The sequence below is a fragment of the Uloborus diversus genome, chromosome 1 (assembly GCF_026930045.1).
Source record: "Uloborus diversus isolate 005 chromosome 1, Udiv.v.3.1, whole genome shotgun sequence".
Classification (NCBI taxonomy): Eukaryota; Metazoa; Arthropoda; class Arachnida; order Araneae; family Uloboridae; genus Uloborus; species Uloborus diversus.
The window spans coordinates 110,880,138-110,902,534 of record NC_072731.1 but is presented as its reverse complement, the minus strand read 5'-3'; the positions used below and the strand labels follow the sequence as shown (position 1 = coordinate 110,902,534).

Sequence of the window (22,397 nt, the reverse complement as noted above, 5' to 3'; positions counted from 1 at the left end):
GACTTGCGGATTATAGGCTGCCCTCGAATAATACGCAGGAAAATATGGTAGCTTATTTTATGCTGGATTTTAACAAATGGATTTATTTTTGGACCAATGCTTCCTGGGGAAACTGCACCTCGTGGTTGAGATTTCAATCTTTTTGCTTTGTATGTTGTGCCAGAGGAAAAATTTCCACCTACACAAAAAAACCGTAATTCTAAAAGTACAAAAATAAACCACACAACATTATTGAGTTTTCCATCCAAAACTGCCGTTTTTATTATCGTTCCATGGAACAAGACAAAAACTGCCCCTATATAAATTAAAGTAGAAATTATGAAAAGTAGACGTAATTAAAATAGAAATAGAACCAAGCATGCAAATCTTGTACATATTTTGATATTTTTGACAAGAGAAAGTGATTTTGAGAAATGCTACATTAGCTTGTTTTATATTTTAATTTGAATAAATGAATATGCTTTGAAATCGTACTTCGCTGAGATTTGCATCCCTTGCTTGATATTTCAATCCTATTGCATCTTGTAAATATTTCAATATTTTTGGCAATCAGAAGTTATTTTATGGCAGGCTACCTTAGATAAGCTTATTTTATGTTTAATTTTAATGAATGGATTTATTTTTGGATTCATGTTTCCCTCGTAATCATACTTTGCAGGAAATTGCATCACGTGCTTGAGATTTCAACTGTATTGCAAATGTATTGCATCTTGTACATTTTTTTATACTTCTGACAGTCAGAAATTGTTTCAGCATTATTTTCAGTTTTATTTTAATAAATAACATGCATTTATTTTCGGATGACATGACTACATTGTACACGGGATTCGCGAAAAGTTACTTCCAGCGTTTGAAATTTCTCACAATTGAAAACTATATTTTAATAACTAAAAGTGAATTAATTCTGTTTAAATATCTATTCATTTTTGCAAGTTTTATTTTAATTATTTTTAGCTTATAGAACCAAGCATCAGCAATGAAAGTTTTTGCAAAAGGCTGACTTAAAAGACTAAAAAGAACATTTACAAATAATCTTTGCAGATGAAAAGTCAAAACAGTGACCAGAAGTCCAACAATGCTGAGCGATGGAAGAACGAGCAAGTTCTTTATGTTTAATATAATTTTCGTGCTCTTTCAGACGGTGCTTGAGAGCAAATTTAGTCTGTCTAACATAACCAAGTCCACACTTGCAGGAGATGCTATAAATACCCCAGTTGCTATGGCAATCAATAGGGTCCTTCAAGTTTATAAACTTTATCTTATTTACAGGAGAAAAAATTATATTGAAACCAAACTTCTTCAAAATCTTTGCAACTTGATGACTGACTTCTGGATAAATAGGCAAAACAATAGTATTGGAAGCAGAAACCTTGTCAGACTGATAGTGCTTAGTTAGCTTATTAATAAATTGAATCAATAATGGTAGGAGAATAACCACGATCGAAAGCCACTGCTTTAAGATAAGAAAGCTCAGCACTTGAAGAATTGGTGGAAGAACAGATGTTCAAAGCACGAAACACAAAAGCCTTGAATGAGACCAGCTTTTGGTTTGGAGGATGAGAAGAGCATTTGTGAGGAGGTAGTGTAACAGCAAAAGGCTTACGAAACACCAAAGTCATAAATTCATCATTACTTTTAGTAATAAAGACGTCCAAAGAAGAAAGAGAACTATCGGTTTCCATTTCACTTGTGAATTGTATGCAAGGGTCAATAGAATTTAGAGTAGAAAGTAAAAGATTATTAACATGGTTTTCGCCAAGCAAAACAAAGCAATCACCAATATAACGAACATAGAAGGGAAACGTTATGGTTTCAAATAGTTTAGCCTCAAAATAGTGCATATAAATGTCACTTAAAATAGGGCTCAAAGGATTACACATTGCTAAACCTTCTGACATGTGAAAGTAAGTACCATTGAACACAAAAGTATTCTGCTCAAGACAAACACCAGTGAGGGAAACAAGATCATCAATCTCAAATCTAGAAAAATGATGCTCTTGGAGTCACAATTTAAGACAATCCAATGCCCCAATTACCGGTACGTTAGTGAAAAGAGATTTCACGTCGAAAGAAGCCATCGTTAAACCTCGAGGCTTAAAATAACGTAACTTCTGAACAAAATCAACGGAACTTCTGACAGTAAAAGAGTTGCTAATCAAAAGAGAAGAGAAGATGGAAACTAAATACTTAGCTAGTTTATATGAAGCAGTACCACTGTTTGAAACATTAGGCCTAAGAGGAATGTCGGGTTTGTGGACCTTTGGTAGAGCATAAAACCTGGCACAATGTGCAACAGAAGGAGTTAAAGACCTTTTTGAAGACTCACTGATGATATTAGAAGATTTCACAACATTTTTAATAAGATTAACCTCTCTAGTACTAGGGTCTTTGTGAAGTGTCACTTAAGGACCAACCATGATTAACTCGTTACATTCATCTATATATGAACTTTTGTCAAGTATAACAATTTGGCCGCCTTTGTCAGCTTTAGTAACAACTAGATCAGGATCAGAACACAAACCTTTGATGGAAGAATTATATGCTTGCTAAAAGTATTTGAAGTTAATTTGGAATTAAAATCCACAGTATTGGCAATGATATGCCTAATAGAGTCCTTTTGAGAAGCAGTGAGAGCACTAAATCTAAAGGCTTTCTCAATTGAAGCAACCAACTTAGGAAAAGAAGGTTTTGAACAAGAAGCAAAATTGTTTTTCAGTTTGAGAGCATTAAGCTGATCTGAAGTCAAGGGTTTGGAAGAAAGATTAAGAACAGCATTCTGATTCACCTGAGGGAAAACATCAGAAGAAAGATAAACATTATTTGCGAAAAGAGATTCCAACTTCTTATGAAGAATAGACCTATGCTTGAAAGTAGACTGAAGTTGTTTTGCCTTATTATCCAAAAGTCAGCCATCAAGTTGCAAAGATTTTGAAGAAGTTTGGTTTCGATATAGCTTTTTCTCCTGTAAATAAGATAAAGTTTACAAACTTGAAGGACCCTATTGATTGCCATAGCAACTGGTGTATTTATAGCATCTCCTGCAAGTGTGGACTTGGTTATGTTGGACAGACTAAACGTGCTCTCAAGCACCGTCTGAAAGAGCACGAAATTATGTTAAACATAAAGAACTTGCTCGTTCTTCTATCGCTCAGCATTGTTGGACATCTGGTCGCTGTTTTGACTTTTCATCTGCAAAGATTATTTGTAAATGTTCTTCAGTTTACGACCTGGATTTCTAGGAAGCTTACTATTTATGGAAAAATTCTCATTCTCTTGTCAATAATTGTTCCAGCACTCCATTTTTTCATGATATTTGGAAGCAATTTCTATAATTGCTTTTTCGGTTTCTTCGTTGTCTCTTACTCTTTATGTCTTCTGAATTCTGATTGGTTGTCTCTCCCCCTTGCTCTGAGCCTGTGGTTTACATGTCGTTTGCTAATTGGTTGTTTGTTGTCTTGTGTCCTGAATTCCTATTGGTTGGTCCTCTTTGGTATAAAATACCGGTGTCGACGTGGTCGTTGTCAGTTCTCTCGCGACTCTCGGTTGTGTTGGTGCGCTTTTTGCACTGATGAAGAGGCTCCATTGTAGCCTTGAAATAGTTATATGCTGTATTTTTTTCAAAATTTGTGCTTTATTTACATTGGTTTTTCACTTTAATTACAAATTGCTTAACTTGTTGGCAATGACAACCCATTACAGAATGACATGCAATTCCTATTTTTTTCCCCGCCTAAATGGAAATTTATATTTGAATACATTTTTTTATCAATTAAAAATTCTTTGTCTTCATTTATACTTTTAATGCTTAATTTTTATAGCTTCTTGACATTGGCCAAGTACAGTCAAAATTGGGCCAAGCACTTAATATAGTGAAACCTTCCTACAACGATACTGTTGGGACCTAAGAAAATATTGTTATAGACAGGTTATCGTTTTCGACAGTTCGATTATTTATACTGAAATTTTGCTGGGACCAATAAAAATATCATTATAGACAGGTTTATTGTTATAGAAAGTATTGTTATACACAGGTTTCACTGTGTACACCAAGTACTTGATGCAACTCTGCTTGAGACACATCTATACAATATTTCTATTTATTTATGCTTTTACAACATGATTTTATCATCTAAGATGGACAATGTCAAATCTTTTGTTTACCTCAGTCCTTGGCACTAAATTCTGTGATTTTTTTAGGGAGGTGGCTCTGGAGGATCTGTCAGGTAAGCATCTTCTATATCAATTTTATCTTACTTTATTACAATTTTAAAAACTTGATTTTTTGGTTATAAGATTCAAAATTTAAATTTAGTGAATCTGCAGTTAGAGTTTGGGCAGCAATTATGATGTGAAAAGTAGAGCACTTATAAATAGTTTTCATTCTTTTAATTCAGCACCAAAGAAACTCTGCTCAGTTTATTAAATTTCTTAAAGATAAAACAGCTATTTATAAAAAGGGTCTTACAAATGTGTTACCTGTGTGACAAAAAACGTTTTGCCGTCTAAATCTTTCAGAAAAAAAAATCCATTGTACTTAGTTTTTCAACTAGCATTTTCACAATTCATTTTTTTAATTATCATCTCATGCTCTTTTAATAAAATTGTTCTTGATTTTTTAAAACGTGAAGTGAAATCCCTTGAAAAGTCAAATTAAAATTTGTATTTTAGAAGCAGCAAATAGCTCCCAAAATCTTATAAGTAATCCTGCTACATATGAAACTATTTTTACATGATCTATCTTTAAGTGAAATAATTCAAGCTTTATGACTTTCAGATTGTGAAACAGATAAGTAATGAACATTGTGCAATTACTGGATTATACTAATGGTTTTTAAAAAATTATAACAGAAAAACATTTGATGATATAAAAACAATTCTTCCAGAAAATTCTTGCATCATTGCATAAAAAAATCCTGATTTCGGAGTCCAGGATTTCTGATTGAACTCTGTAGAAAGTAAGCCTGCAAATTAAAAAACATAATAATAATTGAAAGTAAACTCTTTTTTTAAATTTTTAATAAATAAAACTACATTTCAATATTTTCAAACTGTCCATAATCAGCTGCAATAACATGTAACTGGTGGACAAAATTAGGGAACATTTTCTGCTAAGTAAAGTTTCCAATGGAAAGGTTACACATTCATCACTGACCAGGGGAGGATACAGAAATCATTTTTGATGGAAGCCCAAGAAATTGAAAAGCGCCCCCCCCCTCCAATTTTCAAAGTTTTCATGACCTTAGTTTTAAATGTTTTTTTTCCCCAGGGATCCCTTAAGGCCAATTAATCAGGGTTCGCAAGGGTCATGGAAATTCTGGTAAGTCATGGGAATAAATGCACAAATTTCAGACCTGGAAAAGTCATGGAAAATTAATATTTTCATTATAAATCATGGAAATTTATTTTAAGTCTTGGAAAAATGTCTTGGGCAGTAAAAAAGTAACAATAGCTAAAATAGAGCTAGAAATATTGAGTGATTTAGTAATATTGCATACAAATTGAATGATCTCAGAAACAAATCCGAGTTTTGGAATCCAATTTCATCTGCTTCTGTAACAGCCGCTCGCCTTTTTTTGTAATGTGATTTTTCTATTGGGGCGTCACTAATTTTGAATTCACCATTATTTTCAGCACTTCTTATATTTTGTATTCTGCAGTAGTGGACTTGCACATTCTTGATTTCCCCCCCCCCCCTCAAAAAGTGTAATTCAATTGCAACCGAGTTCGTTTCAACTACTTGTAAAAAATTCATTATTAAATTTACCAGAGTTTATCTTAATATGTTGAAGGCTTTAGAAAATGAAGACTTTAGTCGAGCAAAAGAACATAGAAATAGGGAAATTCTAATACTCTAAAGCAGTAGTGCCCTACATACAGCTCGCACAACTGATCCTCATGGCCAACTGAAATATCTGGTTTAGAAAAAGGAATTTACTGAAAAACGTGGCTTTATTTTAATGAGTGCATATACTGTCAAGTTACATGGATGATTCAATGCACTATTGATACCAAAGGACAATGTTTTTATGAATTAAATTTACTATTGGAAACTTAGTAATGACTCATTCAATTTTTGTCCCATGCATTACTATTCAACCCTATTTATTAACTATTTGTTAGACATTTAAACATCAGTGTATTGCATTCACTATATTTTTATTTTGCTTGAATTTGTATGATAAAAACAAATAAGAATAATTTATTAGTTTCTGCAGTGTGCACTGATATTTTTTCAGTCACAAGTAAGTGCTCCAATGAGGTAGTGGCACTCACGTAACAATTTTTCTAATGCCCATTTCTGGAAATTGTCAAGTTTCACATTAAATAGCACTATTCTCTTTGTGTAAGAAGGTCATGAAAAATTTTATGAAGTCCTGAAAAAGTCTTGGAAAATTTTTATCCAAATTGAGTAACCCTGATTAATTTACTTTCAAGTACATAACCATTATGCACTTTTCTAGTTTGAATATGGATGTAAAATATCTTCAACATTTCAAGCCAATTAAATACTAAACCCTACATAATTTCACCGAGGTGCTGTAAAATAATTAAATTTGTTTTAAGTAGGAAAATTTTCATGATGATTACAACATAAGGACAAGGTTTTTTTTTTCATCTATGTATAAACATTAATTACTGATTTCATTAAAGAAGAATAAGTAGATGAATCATGGTAATATATTTCTTTGAATTCAAAACCAGTGAGTTAAATGTCTTCTGCCGCTCTAGTCTCTGACTCCAGTATTACTTCTTTACCCAATAAAAATGCTTTTATTCAAATAAGATGTGTCTTTTGTGTTCTTTTAAGTTAATTAAAAAAAAACATTTTAATTAATTTTTCCTTTTGGGAGGGACACGGGCCTCCTGGGCCCCTCCTAAAATCCGCTACTTTCACTGACTATCTGCCTTGAAAATAAAATCTGTGTCAAGTGACACATGTTCAACAATAAGGCTTAAATAAAACAGAAAAAAAAAATTTTAAATTTCCCTCTCAACATGTAGAAAAGAGAAATTTTACAACTCAAAATTTAAGTTTAGGCCTCTTTCATTTTTTTTTTTTTTAATTTCAGAAATTTAATTATTGTTGATAATTGGGGGTAAATATTTAGTTTCACGGATTTTCTGGCAAAAAAAAAATCCATGGGAATTCCTGAACATCAAATGAATGCTGTGCCAAAATTGGCAACGATCTGAAGTAAACTGGATTTGTATAAAGAAAACGTCCCATAGAGGGTCTCCCCAAAGGAGTAATACACCCTCCCCCCCTTCCCCCATCTAATAGCAATTCCTGGGCATCAAAGGAACTGATATGTTTGTCAAAGATCGGGTAGACTGGATTTGTGTAAGGAACATACACACGTTGACAAATAAACATTTGTTTATATACATCTAAATTATTTCTTCAAGTTTCTCAAGTGCTAGAGGAGTTAGCCATTACACTACATTACAGTCAACATTCAAAATAAAACCAGAAACTCTGAGAACAAATATTTATGACTCGTCACGTGGAGATGCAATACAATTTTTTTCTTAATCTCAATCATTTTTCCATTCTAAATTAAGGAAAACATCTAGTAAACCAAAATGTAATTGCAGCTGACGGTTAACATTTTGGAAAGATTGTAATGTAACTTCATTTGTTAAAAGTTTCCAAAAAAAAAAAGTGGCATGACTTTTAGTTTTTTTTTTTGAAGGGCTTGGGGCAAGAACGTGGTGAGCCCCATTTTTGAAAAAAATTAATTTTTCGGTCTACATGCTGTTTTGATATTCTGTCTAGCAACTCATTGCATTGTTTTGTGTAAATTCCGACACATGGCACCACTAAACATCAAATAGTGTAATTGCTCTAAGGAAACCTAAGCTGTTTTTGTTGAAGAATATGACAAGCCATTTGCTAAGACGGCAAAACCTGGGAAGGGCATGTCATGTACTTGAAAGAACTCGTTGAATTAAAGAATTTACCTTACAATTACGATGATGATTCTTCTTTAGATTTTGATGTAAGTGTTGAAGATAAAGATTATTAACCTTCAAATCATGATTCATCATCTTCAGAACAGGTAAGTTCATAAAATAATAATTAGTGGCTAGTCATACTATTGCTGCAGAAGTTTCAGATAATTACTGGCAGCAAAATAACGTTTTTTTTCTCTCTCTCTCCAAATAAACACAGTCTTTTAAGTTTTTTAATTGAAATTCTTCCTGCCAAAAGTTTATTTAATCATAGAATAAAGAATTTTACATAATTGTAGGAGTCAATATTGTTGTAAAATTATAGGAGGATATTGTGGCATGTCATACTATTGCTCCATAAATGTCCTCATGGTTATCAAGGTTAGTGTTTCTTCAAACTTGGAAACACATTAAACATTGTGGGGCGCAAATTAACTTTTCATCAGCTGTTATGTTTTGTTTATACTCCAAGAAATACATCAAGCTTATTTATCAAGTATTCATTAAATAGAGACTTGAACAAATTGCAGTTCATCAGATTTGGTTGACCTGCTGAGTATTAAACTTCGCTCACTTGAACCCAAGTACATGGCACCACTCAAAAGACATAATATAGGCGAACGGCGTTCACAGAAAATTTTTGGCTCTGCAGAAATTTTTTTTTAAACTACTAACCTTAATTTAAAAAAAAAAAAAGAAACGAAGAAATTTTTTAAAAATCCCACATTTTATTTCTGTTTCTTCAAAAGCTAATGCAAAATTAATAAAAAAATATATTTCTTCTTGAAATCATAATAATAATACGCTAATTACTTAAAGAGTAAACGGTGGTGACAAAAGACTGCTTCTACTATGACTGAATGGTTTTTTATTTTACACAGCATGAATCGCGTAAGAGGAAAATTTAAGCTAAGTAAAATAAACAACTTTATTCAGTGCATTGGCCTACATTGGCCTTGAGAGAGACAGAGAAAAAAAAGCACTGATCAGTCTGTATAATCCTCACCTCATTAATTTTGAACTTTTTGAACAGATAATATGCAGGAAAGTACAGTATTTATTTTTTCAGAAATACCTAATTTAAAACAAATAGTACTAGTGTTTGTTGATTTGTTTACAGAATCAAATATCTTCATGAAATTTTCAAGTAAAAAACAGGTAGCTCATGTTTTAACAGATCTATTGTGAGACTCTGAAAAGTTGAGCTCCGACTCTGACAATGTTTACCACTGTTTCAGAAAATAGGGAGGGGTAATAAACGTAAACTATACTTTATTGCAAAAAAAAATAATAATCTTTTTTTTTCCACCTTTTTCATATTTTAATATAAATTAAGGTTTACTTAGGCAAAATTATTATTTGCAGAAAGTTTTCCAGTTAGGATTTGCATTTGCAGAAAGAATTTAATTTTATCTAAGTCTGGAAATGAGAAAAATTTAAAGATGTGAAATCACTCCTTCCATTCACCTCCCCACCCATTTACTGCAAGTATTATAATAATCTTGAACCAAAGAATGAAGTAAATGACAATGTAACTGAATTATTGTAGTAAAAAAAAATATGGTTTAACATATTCTAGAATTTTGTGAAATTTTATAATTTTGAATGAAATTTTGAGTATATCCCAGAAAGCTACTTTGGTCATTTTATAAATGAGTAGATTTTTGGGGTAGGATTTTGACAAACCACAAGATGAGTGACTTTTTGTTCAAAATTTTTGTTTTTCATAACTAAAACTGAAATAAACATGACACAAGATTATGTCATTTGGAAAAAAACCTATCTAGTTTTAGCTTTACAGAAAAAAGTGTATAAAAACAAAAAAAATATTTGTAGAATTTTTCAAAAGTTGGAATTTGGCCTACAGAAAAATTCACATCATGTCGCATATCACATTCTTGCCCTAAGCCCTTCATTTACAAATTTGTTCTCTACAGTGCCACCAATTGGAAATCTTTTGAACAAAAATTAGAAGCTCTAGGAAGAAAAGATTATGCCATGTTTGCTTGAATTTTATGCAAGAATTGTTTTTTTAAGCTTAATAATTTTCCTGTTATGAATTTTTAAAAATATTCAGTCTATTAGAATCTAAATGTTGATTTTTCTATCCCAGGGATGCTGGCGGAAGCTTCGGGAAGAAGGAAGCTGCTCAAGAAGAGGAGTACTTCAGGAAACTGGTGAGTGAGCCTGTGAGGGCCTTATATTGCTACGATATTTTTCAGCTTATAATCCGCATTCGACGTATAATCCGCATCGCGATTTTTTTCTCTTAAATGAAAATTTTCGGCACATAATCCGCATCCGTTCAAAAGCTTATTTACAATACAAAATTGAGAATTAGCTAATATAAAGCTTGTATAATTAGACTAGATTAAATCATGTTCAGGATTCATGAATATAACGTCTAAAAACAATTTACTTTAATAAAGTTTAAAATTAAACCTAAATTTCTACTTGTTTCTTATTGACAAATATGTGAACAAAAAAACTCATATAAAACAATGCAGCAGAAATACATAAAATAGAACCTACCTTTAACTTCTTCCATCTGTAAAAAAAGGTTTGTAAATAAGACAGAAATATTACATTTAACCATTTATTTACATGAAACCATCATAACTGGATGCATCTGACTCAGAATCGAAAAGTCCTAACATGTCGACAGACATTAATTCCAAATTTGATGTAACATTTGTGTCACTTTCACTAGAGTCACTTTCATTGGAACATAATAGTCCTGCTTTGTGGAACGAATTCCTTATTATGGATTGGGTGACGGCATTCCACAATGAGTTGACCCACTCGGCGATTTCAGCATACGATGCTCTTTTCATGTTGCCGGCCGCTGTAAATGTGTGGCGATCTGACAAAATCCATCGCTCCCAATGGCCCCGGACTTTGCTTTTAAAAGAGCGATTCACCCGGAGATCCAAAGGTTGCAATTTCTTCATCAGACCTCCGGGGATGATTGCCGGTTTTGCTGAAACAACTTTCATCGCACTCTTGATGTCGTCCTTCAAGTGCGCCCGCAAAGAATCCATAATCAAGAAAGCTGCAGGCTGAAAAAAAGCGCCAGGCCGCCGTCTCCATATCATGTTGAGCCACGAAATCATTAGCTCGGAGTTCATTCACCCCTCCTCATTAGCTCTAATTTCAACTCCTTTAGGGAAGTTCTCCTTTAGAAGAGTCTTCCTTTTGAAAATGAGCATGGGCGGAAACTTGGTGCCGTCAGCGGCGCAGGACAGAACAACCATAAAATTGGATTTTTCGTAGCCAGTTGTAACAACGTGCACACTAAACACGCCACGAGAATCGGCAGTCCTATTTGTTGGACAGTCGGAGGAGCATGGCACTTTGTCCATATTGATAACCTGCGACAGTTTGAATTTGTTTTCGGCAATAGTCTTTTCACAAAACTTGATAAAGTTCACCGATTTTGTCTCCCAATTGGTGGGGAGCCTCTGCCCAACCGTTGTGCTATGTCGCATTGTTAGGTTATACCTTTTCATAAAACGGTAACACCATGTCGCTCCTCCGCTGAAATTTTTTATGTCCATCTCCTGAGCAATGCTGTGGGCCTTCACCGTATTTTGACAGTAGAAACAGGATGGCCTTGCTCCCTCTCATCTAATACGTAACGGTTTAGCCGCGCCTCGAGTAGCGGCCATGCGGCTATCCCATGCCGGTCAGACCTCCGTCTTTTATTGGTAGAAAGAAGCTTCTCCTTATTTTTCCTCCACAGCCGCACATTTGATTCATCAACTTTAAAGAGGAAAGCCACCTTTCTATTTCCAATTTCTTTGGCTTTTTGAACTGCTTGAAGTTTAAACTCTGCCGTGTAACTAGCATGTTTCGTCGCCATTTTGTTGTAAAACATTTCACAAATTCGCAAGTAGAAGGTAGGTAAGTCGAATGGATGGTGGGGTAGGAACGAATATTCTCTTTTCAACTCAGCACTGGCGCATGTGCATACGAGACGACTGAAAAAAGCTGTCTTAAATTTTCGGACTTGTGCTGCCATCTGTGATTCCCCAAGGAAAGTTTCGTCCTTGTGCGCAAATGAAAAAAAAAAAGTTGTATAATCCGCGGCGGAGGGTAATCCGCACCCGAGAATTGCATCTTTTTTAACAGATAATCCGCGGATTATATGCCGGAAAATACGGCAGTTCATTTTATTAAGAAAAATGTTTGTGAAACAAAGATCAATGAATCCTGTTCTTAACTTAAGGTTGTAGAGTAGACCTCCAGACCAGTTGAACATTGTTGCATTTCAATATTGTTGCATATTACTGAAAAAAAAGATTAGTTTATCACGGCATAGATATTTGAAAATCAATAAATAACAATAATAAATTTGTTAACAACAAACAATCTCTTTCAATTATTTTATAAATCGTAATAGAATCTAATGTAAAAATAGTAAAAATCTGTATCACTGCACTTTTTTAATTAAAATATATTTGTTAGAACTTAAAAAAAGATTTATTTTTTCTCTTTAAATCTGTGTTTACTTTAAAGCCACCTAAGACGCCACAAGAAGTTATGATTAATTTTGCTTTAGATATTAAACCAATAGTTAAAACCAGGGGCATGTGCAGAGTTTCAGTAAGGGGGTTTAGATAAGAACTGGAAAAGGGTGCATGGCCATCGTGAGGTCAAAAAAATTGGCAAGTGTATGAAATCAGTGGCGTCTGAATTTTTTCAGAAATGAAATCTCAAGTATAGGAAAAGCTTTAGCATCTGGTTTAAAATGGTGTTAGGGAGTCAAAGCTAAATCTAAATATTAAAATTTTAACCTAATTGTAAGCATTAGATGTGACTCAAAAAACGGGGTTCAGGGCTTCTTTCCTGAGAAATTTTAAAAATTGTAGTCTTGGGTAAAAATTGGTTCAGGGATGCCTCCCCTGTCCTATTTTTGAAAATTATAAAAAGGCAGTTTCTATCTCCGATTGTATTGAGAAGTGTTCTCTAGAAATTGCTCCAAATTGTATCTCATAATGCAATTTTATATGATCTTTGATAACGTGGAGAGGAGAAATTCATGGGCTTTCCCATGGAAAGTTTTCGAAAAGATCGAAGAACTTAAAAGTTTAAGGTGACCTTCTTTTATGTTGGTAAGAGAGGGACGCACTCCTGGAAAATTTCCAAAGTTAGCTTTTAAAAAGCAGTTTTTGAAATTGAAGCTCTAAAATAGAAATTTTAGATGTTTTTCAATAATATTAAAGTGTAGGATGACTCGGGGATCCCCGGAAAATTTTACAAGTTGAGATGCTAAAAAGGAATTTTTAGCCTGTCATTAATGATGAATAAGATGTGTTTCTGAGGGATTTGAGTGGGAGCGCTATCCTTGAAACCTTTCGAAATTTTCGTTTCTTTAATTGTAAGCCATTTCTGATGAGGATAGTGGAAAGGATGGGGCTTGGAAACTCTTCCACAGAATTCATTCAAAATCTAAGTTTCAAAAACGCTCTTCTATAGGCTACCTTTGGTAACGTAAAATGAAGGAGTAAGTTTTGAGAACTTCCCTTCCTTACCTTTCTTTGCTATGTCCCTTTTTTTTTAATTTCATTGATAAAATATTGTGGAGACCTATCCCTGAGTTTTTCTTTTTCAAAACCATTTTCCATGCATCTCCTTTTATAATATAGATGGCATGGTTGGCCAACTTTTTGTTTGACCAAAAAGGCTCAGTGAGTCAGCCAGGGGGGTCCTTGGGATCCGGACCCCCCCCCCCCCCTTTCCCGAAAGACCACTGTCTGCTTTTTCTCAGTTGTTGCACCTCACGTCAACAACAATTTTCCAAAAGAGAAAAATTGTATGAAACCTGGTATTTTCCCCTTAAATATTCCCATTAATCGGCAATTTTCCGGCGTCTGAGTCAATTCGGAACACGAGGACCTTATGCAATAACTGCAGGTTCCAAGTTACCGCCTGTCTTTTGCTGTATCACATACTCCATTCAAAAATGACAAATTTCCATTTCCTCTTTCAACCCAGCTGGGTTGTGACCTTTAAATTCGGGACCCTTTCCCTTGATCCACCAGATTGTCATCGGCAAAGTAATTGAAAACAAACATTCATTGTCACTTTCGCCGCACCCCAGTCTCATTGCCGTGGTTTTCTTTCTTTCTTTCTTTTTTTTTTTGTTTTGACTCTTTTCCCGATTGGACTTGAGTTCCTACACACATGCTGCACAAAGGACAACCAGAGTGAGGTGCATCCCTGGTGAATCAGTAATTAAAATTCCTATTATTTTCTGTTTTAACACGCAGTTTTTTTCTACCACACACTTATAGAAAACATATCTTGAACAAAATCGTAATCAGAAGAAAATTAAGTTTACACAAACTAGGTAAGTTGTAGTGTTCCCTTTTAAAGTTTTCTTAACAGTACGAGCAATTTTATGTGTTAATGTGTTTTCCCATTCAAAACTAAGTTTAGACAGCAACAAAAAAGACATTCTACACATTTAGTGTGTTTGAGGATGAGAAAAAATAAACATTAATTATTAATTTATTTTTGCTCTTTATATTTTTGGTTGGAATGAATCATTTTATATTTGGATTAATAATCTTATTTGAACTTTTAGTTTATTTTTAAGAATAATAGATTACTTATGCCCCCAGAAGCTTACAACTTTTGAACTGTTATCCTGAAAAGATTTTTTTTTTTTTGAACATTTGTGTCTTATTTTTAGCTTAAGATAACATCGAGAAACTTCTCTCTCCTTTCTGAGAAACAAACTAGATTTTTTACAGATGTTTTTCCACCCAATATTTAAACATGACCATGAAACATATTGAATGCCCAAAAAGAATTTGTTTGAAGGTAAAACAAATGAATAAATAAAATTTGAAGTTGATGCAACAAAATTACTTTTTGCTGTATCAAAATCTCATAAAGCGAGGAATGAAATTGCAAATAACTTTAATATTTCACTGTGATCAGTTTATGAAATTGCAAGTTCGGCCATATTAGCACATGTAATGTAAAAGTAATTATTTGAAATTCGTACTTGTAAATCTTCACTGAATTGTGAGTCTATGGTCCCAAGAGAAGAGTGGCTAGTCATTTTTAACTGAAGAAAAAATCTCTCTTCAATGGTGTTCCGTTTTTCAAGTAAAGCATATTTGTATTTGCTTCATTGGAATAAATTTTCTGATTGTTATTTACTGCCTTTGTACTGAGGGATTATTTAGTAAGCATCTATGCATCCATCATTTGTAAATTGCAAAGGTAGCATTAAACGTAACAAAAAACAGACATGTGCACTTAACTATAAATTACTAGGTGAAAATTTCTGTTATTTACTTCGTTAGAAGCAAATAATTTTAAAAAGGTGAATGCAAGGTAAATTTTCTTGTTTTTCACTTCTATATTAGATTTTTTTTTTAACTTTTAATTTCTTGCACTAGAATATATTTTACTAACATCACATAAAAGAATGAAAAAAAAGTCAATACCTATGTTATAAAATATGATATGCTTTCAAGAATACAGGAGGATTACAAAATTGCTCCTAGAATGGAAGTTATACCAATTTGAAAATGAAAGAATCAGAAATGTTATTATTGTTATATGAATTTTGGAAGATTGATTTAAATCATTACCGGATTTTTAGCCGCAATTATTCTAAGGGTTTTTACAAAAGATTGTCTTTAGACTTTGGAACATCAGATGACTGAGGAGCAAAAAATTTGCAAACTGAGGCTATAAGAGACCTATAAGTTTTGTTTCCAGAAACTGACTAGCTTTATGCATACATAGGGTAATGGCACCAGTAACAGACATGCTTAAGACATCGCTGTCAGGTTAACTCAATTTTCTGACCCTTTAAATGTAATTAGATTTTTGAAACTATTTTTCTCCCATACAACAACATCTCATCTAATGTTTGGCTGCCTCTGGATCCTCTGAGTTAGTCAATTCTATTTTTATTTGCTAAATTTTGAAGAAACCTCTAAACCCTAGTAACAGACATACAAATATCTGATGATACCCAATAACAGACAGGCTAAAAGAACGAGTAACAGACAATATGAGTAATAGACAAAATTCCATTTTTCTCTTAAAAATTTGAAAACGTTCTTTTTTTCTAGAACAAATTCGAATGATCAATAATTGAGTACATAACCAACTAGAATATTTTCATCAAAAAAAAAAAAAAAAAAGAAAAAAAATAAATTTTTGTCATTTTAAATTCAAGTTATGTTTTTTGCAATCACGAGCATGTGTATGTATGTAGGTGTGTGTCTAGGCGTGTGTGTAGGCGTGTGTGTGTAGGTGTGTGTGTATGTAGGCATGTGTGTATGTACGCGTGTGTTTGTGTGTGTAGGCATGTGTGTATGTATGTGCACGTTTGTGTGTGTGTGTTTGTATACGTATGCAACAGAGTATAAGAATTCATGTGTGTTGGCATGCATGTGTATATGTATGTGTGTGTGTGTAGGATACGGACGCAGCCTGGAGACTGTTTTCCCTAGAGGAGCAGCATTGGGAGGGGCCGGGCGACGGTGGTGCTGCAGAGGAAGGCAAGGGGGGGGGGATAAAATCGTAGGAATGTCATTCACAGGTCAAATGAAAACAATAAGCAATTCATGATTGCTCAACTGAATTCAGCCTTTGTGTTTTTAGCCATGGCTGAAAGACATTGGCCAAAAATTCATACTACAGTAAAACCCCTCCTAACGGACACCCCTTTTATGCGGACAATTTTTAATTCTCCAGTTCCAATGCAAATAAGATTATTAAACCCCTGTCCTGCGGACACCTCTCTATTGCGGACAAAAAAATTTGTCCCGTTAGTGTCCGCATTAGAGGGATTTTACTGCTTGTCATCCACCATCAATCCGACTTTTCTAATCAACAACCATATACTGAACTTAATGCTATCTGGGATTCTTACATGTTTATGGATCACTGTTGGTGGTAAAACAGAGGTCGAAATTAGCATCAGCTACTTAGGTGCCATTGGCAACCAATATTTTTTTCTTAGGTGCCGTTATGCTTTACTTGGTTGCAATTTGCAAATGCGTTCAATAACATGCTGAAATTTATACTAAACTATAATATGCATGAAAACAAGCTGATATATATGTACAATGCATTAAAATAATGCATTTTGAAATCACCTGCTAAGTTTATACAAGTACCACAATTACTATTAACTTAATTTAGTGACAAAAAAACCAAAAGAAAAATCTAGATTTTAAAAGTATTAAAAATATTGACAAGATGCAAAAGAATTGCAATCTCGAACACGATACGCAATTTTCCACAAAGTACAAGTTTAGTGTTGGAATGATTTCGAAAATAAATTTATTCATTAAAAAGAAAAACAAACGCAGAAAATAAGTTAATCTGAAGTGGCATGCGACTAATTGTCATAAAATATTAATATATTTACAAGATGCAAAAGGATTGAAAGGTCAAAAGCGAGAATACACTTCCCGCAAAGCACGTGCTCATTGTCGGCATGTTTTGAAAAAAATAATATATTATAAATTAAAATAAAAAAGAAAATAAGCTAACCTAAAGGTAGCATATGTAAAAACAAATTCTAGATTTTAAAAGTATTAAAACATTGACAAGATGCAAAAGGATTGCAATCTCGAACACGATACGCAATTTTCCACTAAGTAAAAACAAGTTTAGTGTTGGAATGATTTTGAAAAATTTTTATTTATTTAAAAGAAAAACAAACGCAGAAAATAAGTTAATCTGAGTGTCATGCGACCAATTGTCAAAATATTAATATATTTACTTACAAGATGCAAAAGGATTGAAAGGTCCAAAACGAAAATAAATTTCTCACAAAGCACGTGCTCATTGTCCGCATGTTTTGAAAAAAATAATATATTATAAATTAAAATAAAAAAGAAAATAAGCTAACCTAAAGGTAGCATATGTAAAAATAACTTATATATTTTAAAAGTACTATAATATCGGCAAGATGCAAAAGGATTGCAATATCAAACACCGGAACTATTATTCCGAGATGAACAAGTTCAGTATTGAAAATTGCATTTATGATGTGTTTCGAAAAACAATCGAGCGCAATTTAATAAATATCTTTAAAAATAATAATAAAAAAAAAGCGAATGAACTGCCTGCACTAATCAACCAGAAAACTACTTATTGTTTCGAATCTTGCAGTTGGACAACCATCGATGAATCCAGTATCTTCTTTTTTTCCAAAATCTTTACAGACTTTACATACCATCAGGTCTTCACCCTTTCTTTCCAACCACGGAAACTGCTTTTGCCACTTGATGAAAGTTGCAGCGTTGACACTTTTCCGTGTACATTTAGAAGTCGCATCTACTTCGTCATTATTTTTTTCTATTTCGACTTCATCGGCAATCCTTGGCCGTTTATTTCCGCTAGTATTTAGTGGCGTAAAATATGACTTTAATTTACGTTTACTCATATTTTCAACAAATAAAAAATAATGGTAGCGATGATTAAAAAAAGAAAGAAAAAAAGATGAGCGAAATCCTGTGCGAAAAAAAGGAATCCTCGTGCTCGCCGTGCGTTCGTGTTACGACGGGGGGTCGAACGTGAAACATGAAAAAGATCAGACTACCTGCTCAAACAACCCTGAGATGAGTCCGGTTTTGGAGGGGTGGGGGCGATCGGGGGTAAACAACATTAAGGGAACAAAGGGGAGAAAAGATTACTCCAGAAAAAGGAGGAATGGAGGGGTGTGCTTGCAATGACACTGGCTGCTACAGTTCGCGGGCGAAGGTGGGGGGGGGGGGAATTGATCAAGCTTTTCCGATTGAAGGCGATACTTCCAGGAAATTTTCCGCGATCGCAACGCACGCAGATGTTTTTGAAGACAAATCTTCCGAAAGTGAAAGCTTAGTAGGGGGGAAAGCTAGGCGTCACAGTGACGACTACGTTTCAAATCGCGGTCGTCAAAATGAAATTTACAGTTGTAAAATACGACTAACGACCGCTAATTTCGAGCACTGTGGTAAAAAGATGCCCAGCAGCGTTTGCAGTGAATAAAACTGTGACACATTCTTTTTCATTATTGTTCACAACTTGGTATACATTTTTGTCACCTTTCATTGCAAGCACTAGGGATACCTTTGGGTTGAAAAAAAACAGTTTCGTCGCAATTAAAAATTCAATTTGGATTTTCTAAAGGGCCAAGATGATTGTTGTCTTTTGAATAGTCGTAAACGGTCTTGAACCAGTTGCCTAGGCTTTCTGTATTTACTTTTGAACAGGACAATGTGAGGTTTTCACTGATCCTATGAGCGATTGAAGGGTTTCCGTTAAAGAAAACCATTGTACCATGATTTCCCAGGTTTTCCATCAGTAAAAGAATTATTTCTCCCCAATTCCTGTAAGAGCAGTTGCACACTGTCTAAAAATTCTTCTTTTAATACCGGAAACCCTGCTTTAGATAATAAGGCTATCCAGAGTACGAGTATTTTCTCCTCATCCTTTGAAAGCACTAGGTCTGGACCTATCCTTCTTATGCTGGGATAAACAAACCCCTTTCACTTTAGATAAATAAATACCTTTGTGCTGAACAGTAAAGTAAGAAAAACAACGTTAAAAAAAGCACAAATTCGCCAATTAAAGCAGACACCTGTTTCAGCGCTATTTACATCCAATAAGGCAGTTTGCATTTGTTCTTCACTGTGAGAGAATTTCCTGGCAGGGGGGGGGGGAGGGCATCCTGAACTGAAAAAAAGAGATTTATTCACTATTTTAAGGTTTCAAAAAATATGGCATGAGTAACAGACACCCTTTTAGACCAGTAACAGACACCCTTTTAGACCAGTAACAGACACCCTGTCTGACACTAGTCACGTTGTTCGGTTTTCAATATATAACCTATAGGCACAATCAAATCCATGAATAACCTCATCTGGAGAGAAAAAATTTAATAAAAATGAAAAAGGCTTCAAGGACCAATAACAGACATGGGTGTCTGTTACTAAAAAAGCAAGTTTTCTGGGGATGAGTAACAGACTTAGATAAAACTCACATTAGAAGTGATTGTACGTGGAAAACAATGAGAAAAACTTAAAAGAGCATAGTACAAACATTAAAAATACCTCCAGCATGCACTCATGATGACATTTTACAATGCAAAATGATGGTTGGAAATACTCACCTTCTTAACGTAAACAGCTAGCTGCAGCATGAAACAACAGCTAACCTCGAGGTAGCTATTCATAACCTTCCACTACTGCCTTGTAAATACATACTAACTCAGGAAATTCACTCTGATAACACTAGATGACTGCACCGTATTCATTGGGCACAGCAACATCAGTTTAACCTGCCTAAAATTCTTATTATTTTAATCCAAACTTATGACTGTCTGTTACTGGACCCTTGTCTGTTACTGGTGCCGTCACCCTATTGTTGAAAATGTATCTAATTTGATGCTGCTGTATTTCGCAAACAGGACGAAGACTACCTTAATGATCAAAATTTGACGTTTGACTCCAAATAATGAAACTCTCTAGTCAGTCTGACACTTGCTTACTGCTAATAAAGACAGTAAAGTAACCAGGTTATAATCAAATATTGTCACGATAATTCGTAACAGAGCATATTGCTATTTTCCCTACAGTTGTTTACAATTATTTTTTTAATTTGAAAAAGACTGATTTGTACAGAAGTTGTTTTGTATCGGCAGAATAAACAGAACTCGTGTTTGGTGGTGAGATAGGTGGGTGCAATGCCTCCTCTTGATCTCTTAAATGAAGCTTCAGATTGAAAACGTCACAGGAAAATCGCCAATAATATTCAAAACATTCGTGACCTTATAAAAAAACATTTATAAAAAGCAATCTTTTGCGTTTTTTCCAAAATGTTGTTAAAATAAAAATACATAGATGCTTAATTTCATTCATTAGGGGAGACTGGGGATACTTGATCCGTAGCGATACATGATCCCATAGCCAAAAATGTACCAAAATCATTAAGTAGAGATTTGAAACCTGACAATTATATTAAAGTTATACTTGTGCATAAAAACTGGCGACAATTTTTTTTTTTCAGCCATTTTGTTTTAGCTCAAGAAATGATTGGCTGAATATGTCAAGGGAAACTTTTTTTTAGGAAAGCATTCCAAAGTTTACATTATCCGTTAAATACAACTTTAAAAAAATTCCGAAGTATAATGTTAAAGTATAGACAGTCTTAAGTAATTGAGACATAATTTTAGTAAATTGCCACTGATTGTTAATAATAGAACAAGTATATTTGTAAAAATTGCATATTAGAGATGCATATAAACTACCTTTACTCCTATTCAGTCATAGGAAAATTTCAGGCCCTCTCATTGGCTTATTCGAATGTCAATCAAAGCTTCAAAGCTGAGACGTACTGCAATGTTGTTAGTCCTCTCTCGCAGTGTTTCATGTTTGTAATCTGCCAAACACGAATAAGCATTTGCAAATGAGATCTTTAATTGAATGCTGCTGACAAAAGCAGCATTATTATTTCCAATCAATTTCATCATTTGCAAAACAAATGAAAGCTTTTATTGAGAAGCTATGCTTCAAAATAAAAATACGTGGGCGCCATCTTTAAGCAAAAAATGTATGTTTTATGACATCGTTTTAATTTAAATTGAAGTTATTTTTAAAATAATTCTCATTGTAAATTATTTTGTTGATGGAAAAGCAAATTCCGCAATTTTTGATATTCTAAATGATATTTAATGCAATTTAAACAGCTCTTCTTAAAGAAATGATTACCATTTAAGTTAATAACAATTACTTATTTTGAATAATTTTATACATGCTAATTTCTAATATAATTTGCTCTTGTGCCAGTAAATAAATTGTTTATCGTATAACTTTCCTTTCTCGTTGCTATATCTATTGTTTCACATTGTGTCTAGCTGATATATTATGTACATGTATTTTACAATATTTACTTTATTTTTATGTGAGTTCAATATGAATAAATTATGATTAGCTCCCTGTTGGTTTTCAAGTACATGTGACTGGACTTGAAAGCCATAGTATTATTAAAGTAATAATTCTTCCACATCATATGAAGAGAAATTACATTTTCATAAAACAGTTGCAAAACGATTCAGAACCAAAGAAGTTTTGTAACACACACACAAACACTTTTATTGATAAAATATGTACATCAAGGAAAATAATGCAAATTGTGAAAGTGTGCTCACCCTAATTTTCAACTTCTCAAGCTCTACGAGAAACACAGAGTTGTAAAGCAGCTTGTTTCAAAGACAACTTAAGTTTCGACACTTTTCAAAAAAAAAAAGAAATATTTTCACAAGATTTTAAATTGAGTTTTTTTAGTACTTTAAAAATTTTTCAATCAATGTATGATATTTTTAATGTATTTGAATGATTACATTCAAATGGTTTCAGAACTATTCGTGAAACCACGAAGGTCGTACCAGCAGTACAGCCAAAAAAAAAAAAGGAAAACTT

At 33.5% G+C, this 22,397-nt stretch overlaps 1 protein-coding gene across 1 annotated transcript in view; it reads left to right on the top strand.

Annotated features, from left to right (window-relative positions):
- The window catches only part of LOC129234400 (ATPase inhibitor A, mitochondrial-like), a 36,271-nt gene that overhangs the window by 9,562 nt on the left and 4,312 nt on the right, over positions 1-22,397 (top strand). Inside the window, exons 3-4 of the mRNA XM_054868399.1 lie at positions 4,198-4,223; positions 10,067-10,130. Of these exons, the coding sequence (XP_054724374.1) occupies positions 4,198-4,223; positions 10,067-10,130 (90 nt within the window). The remainder of the gene's footprint in view (positions 1-4,197; positions 4,224-10,066; positions 10,131-22,397) is intronic.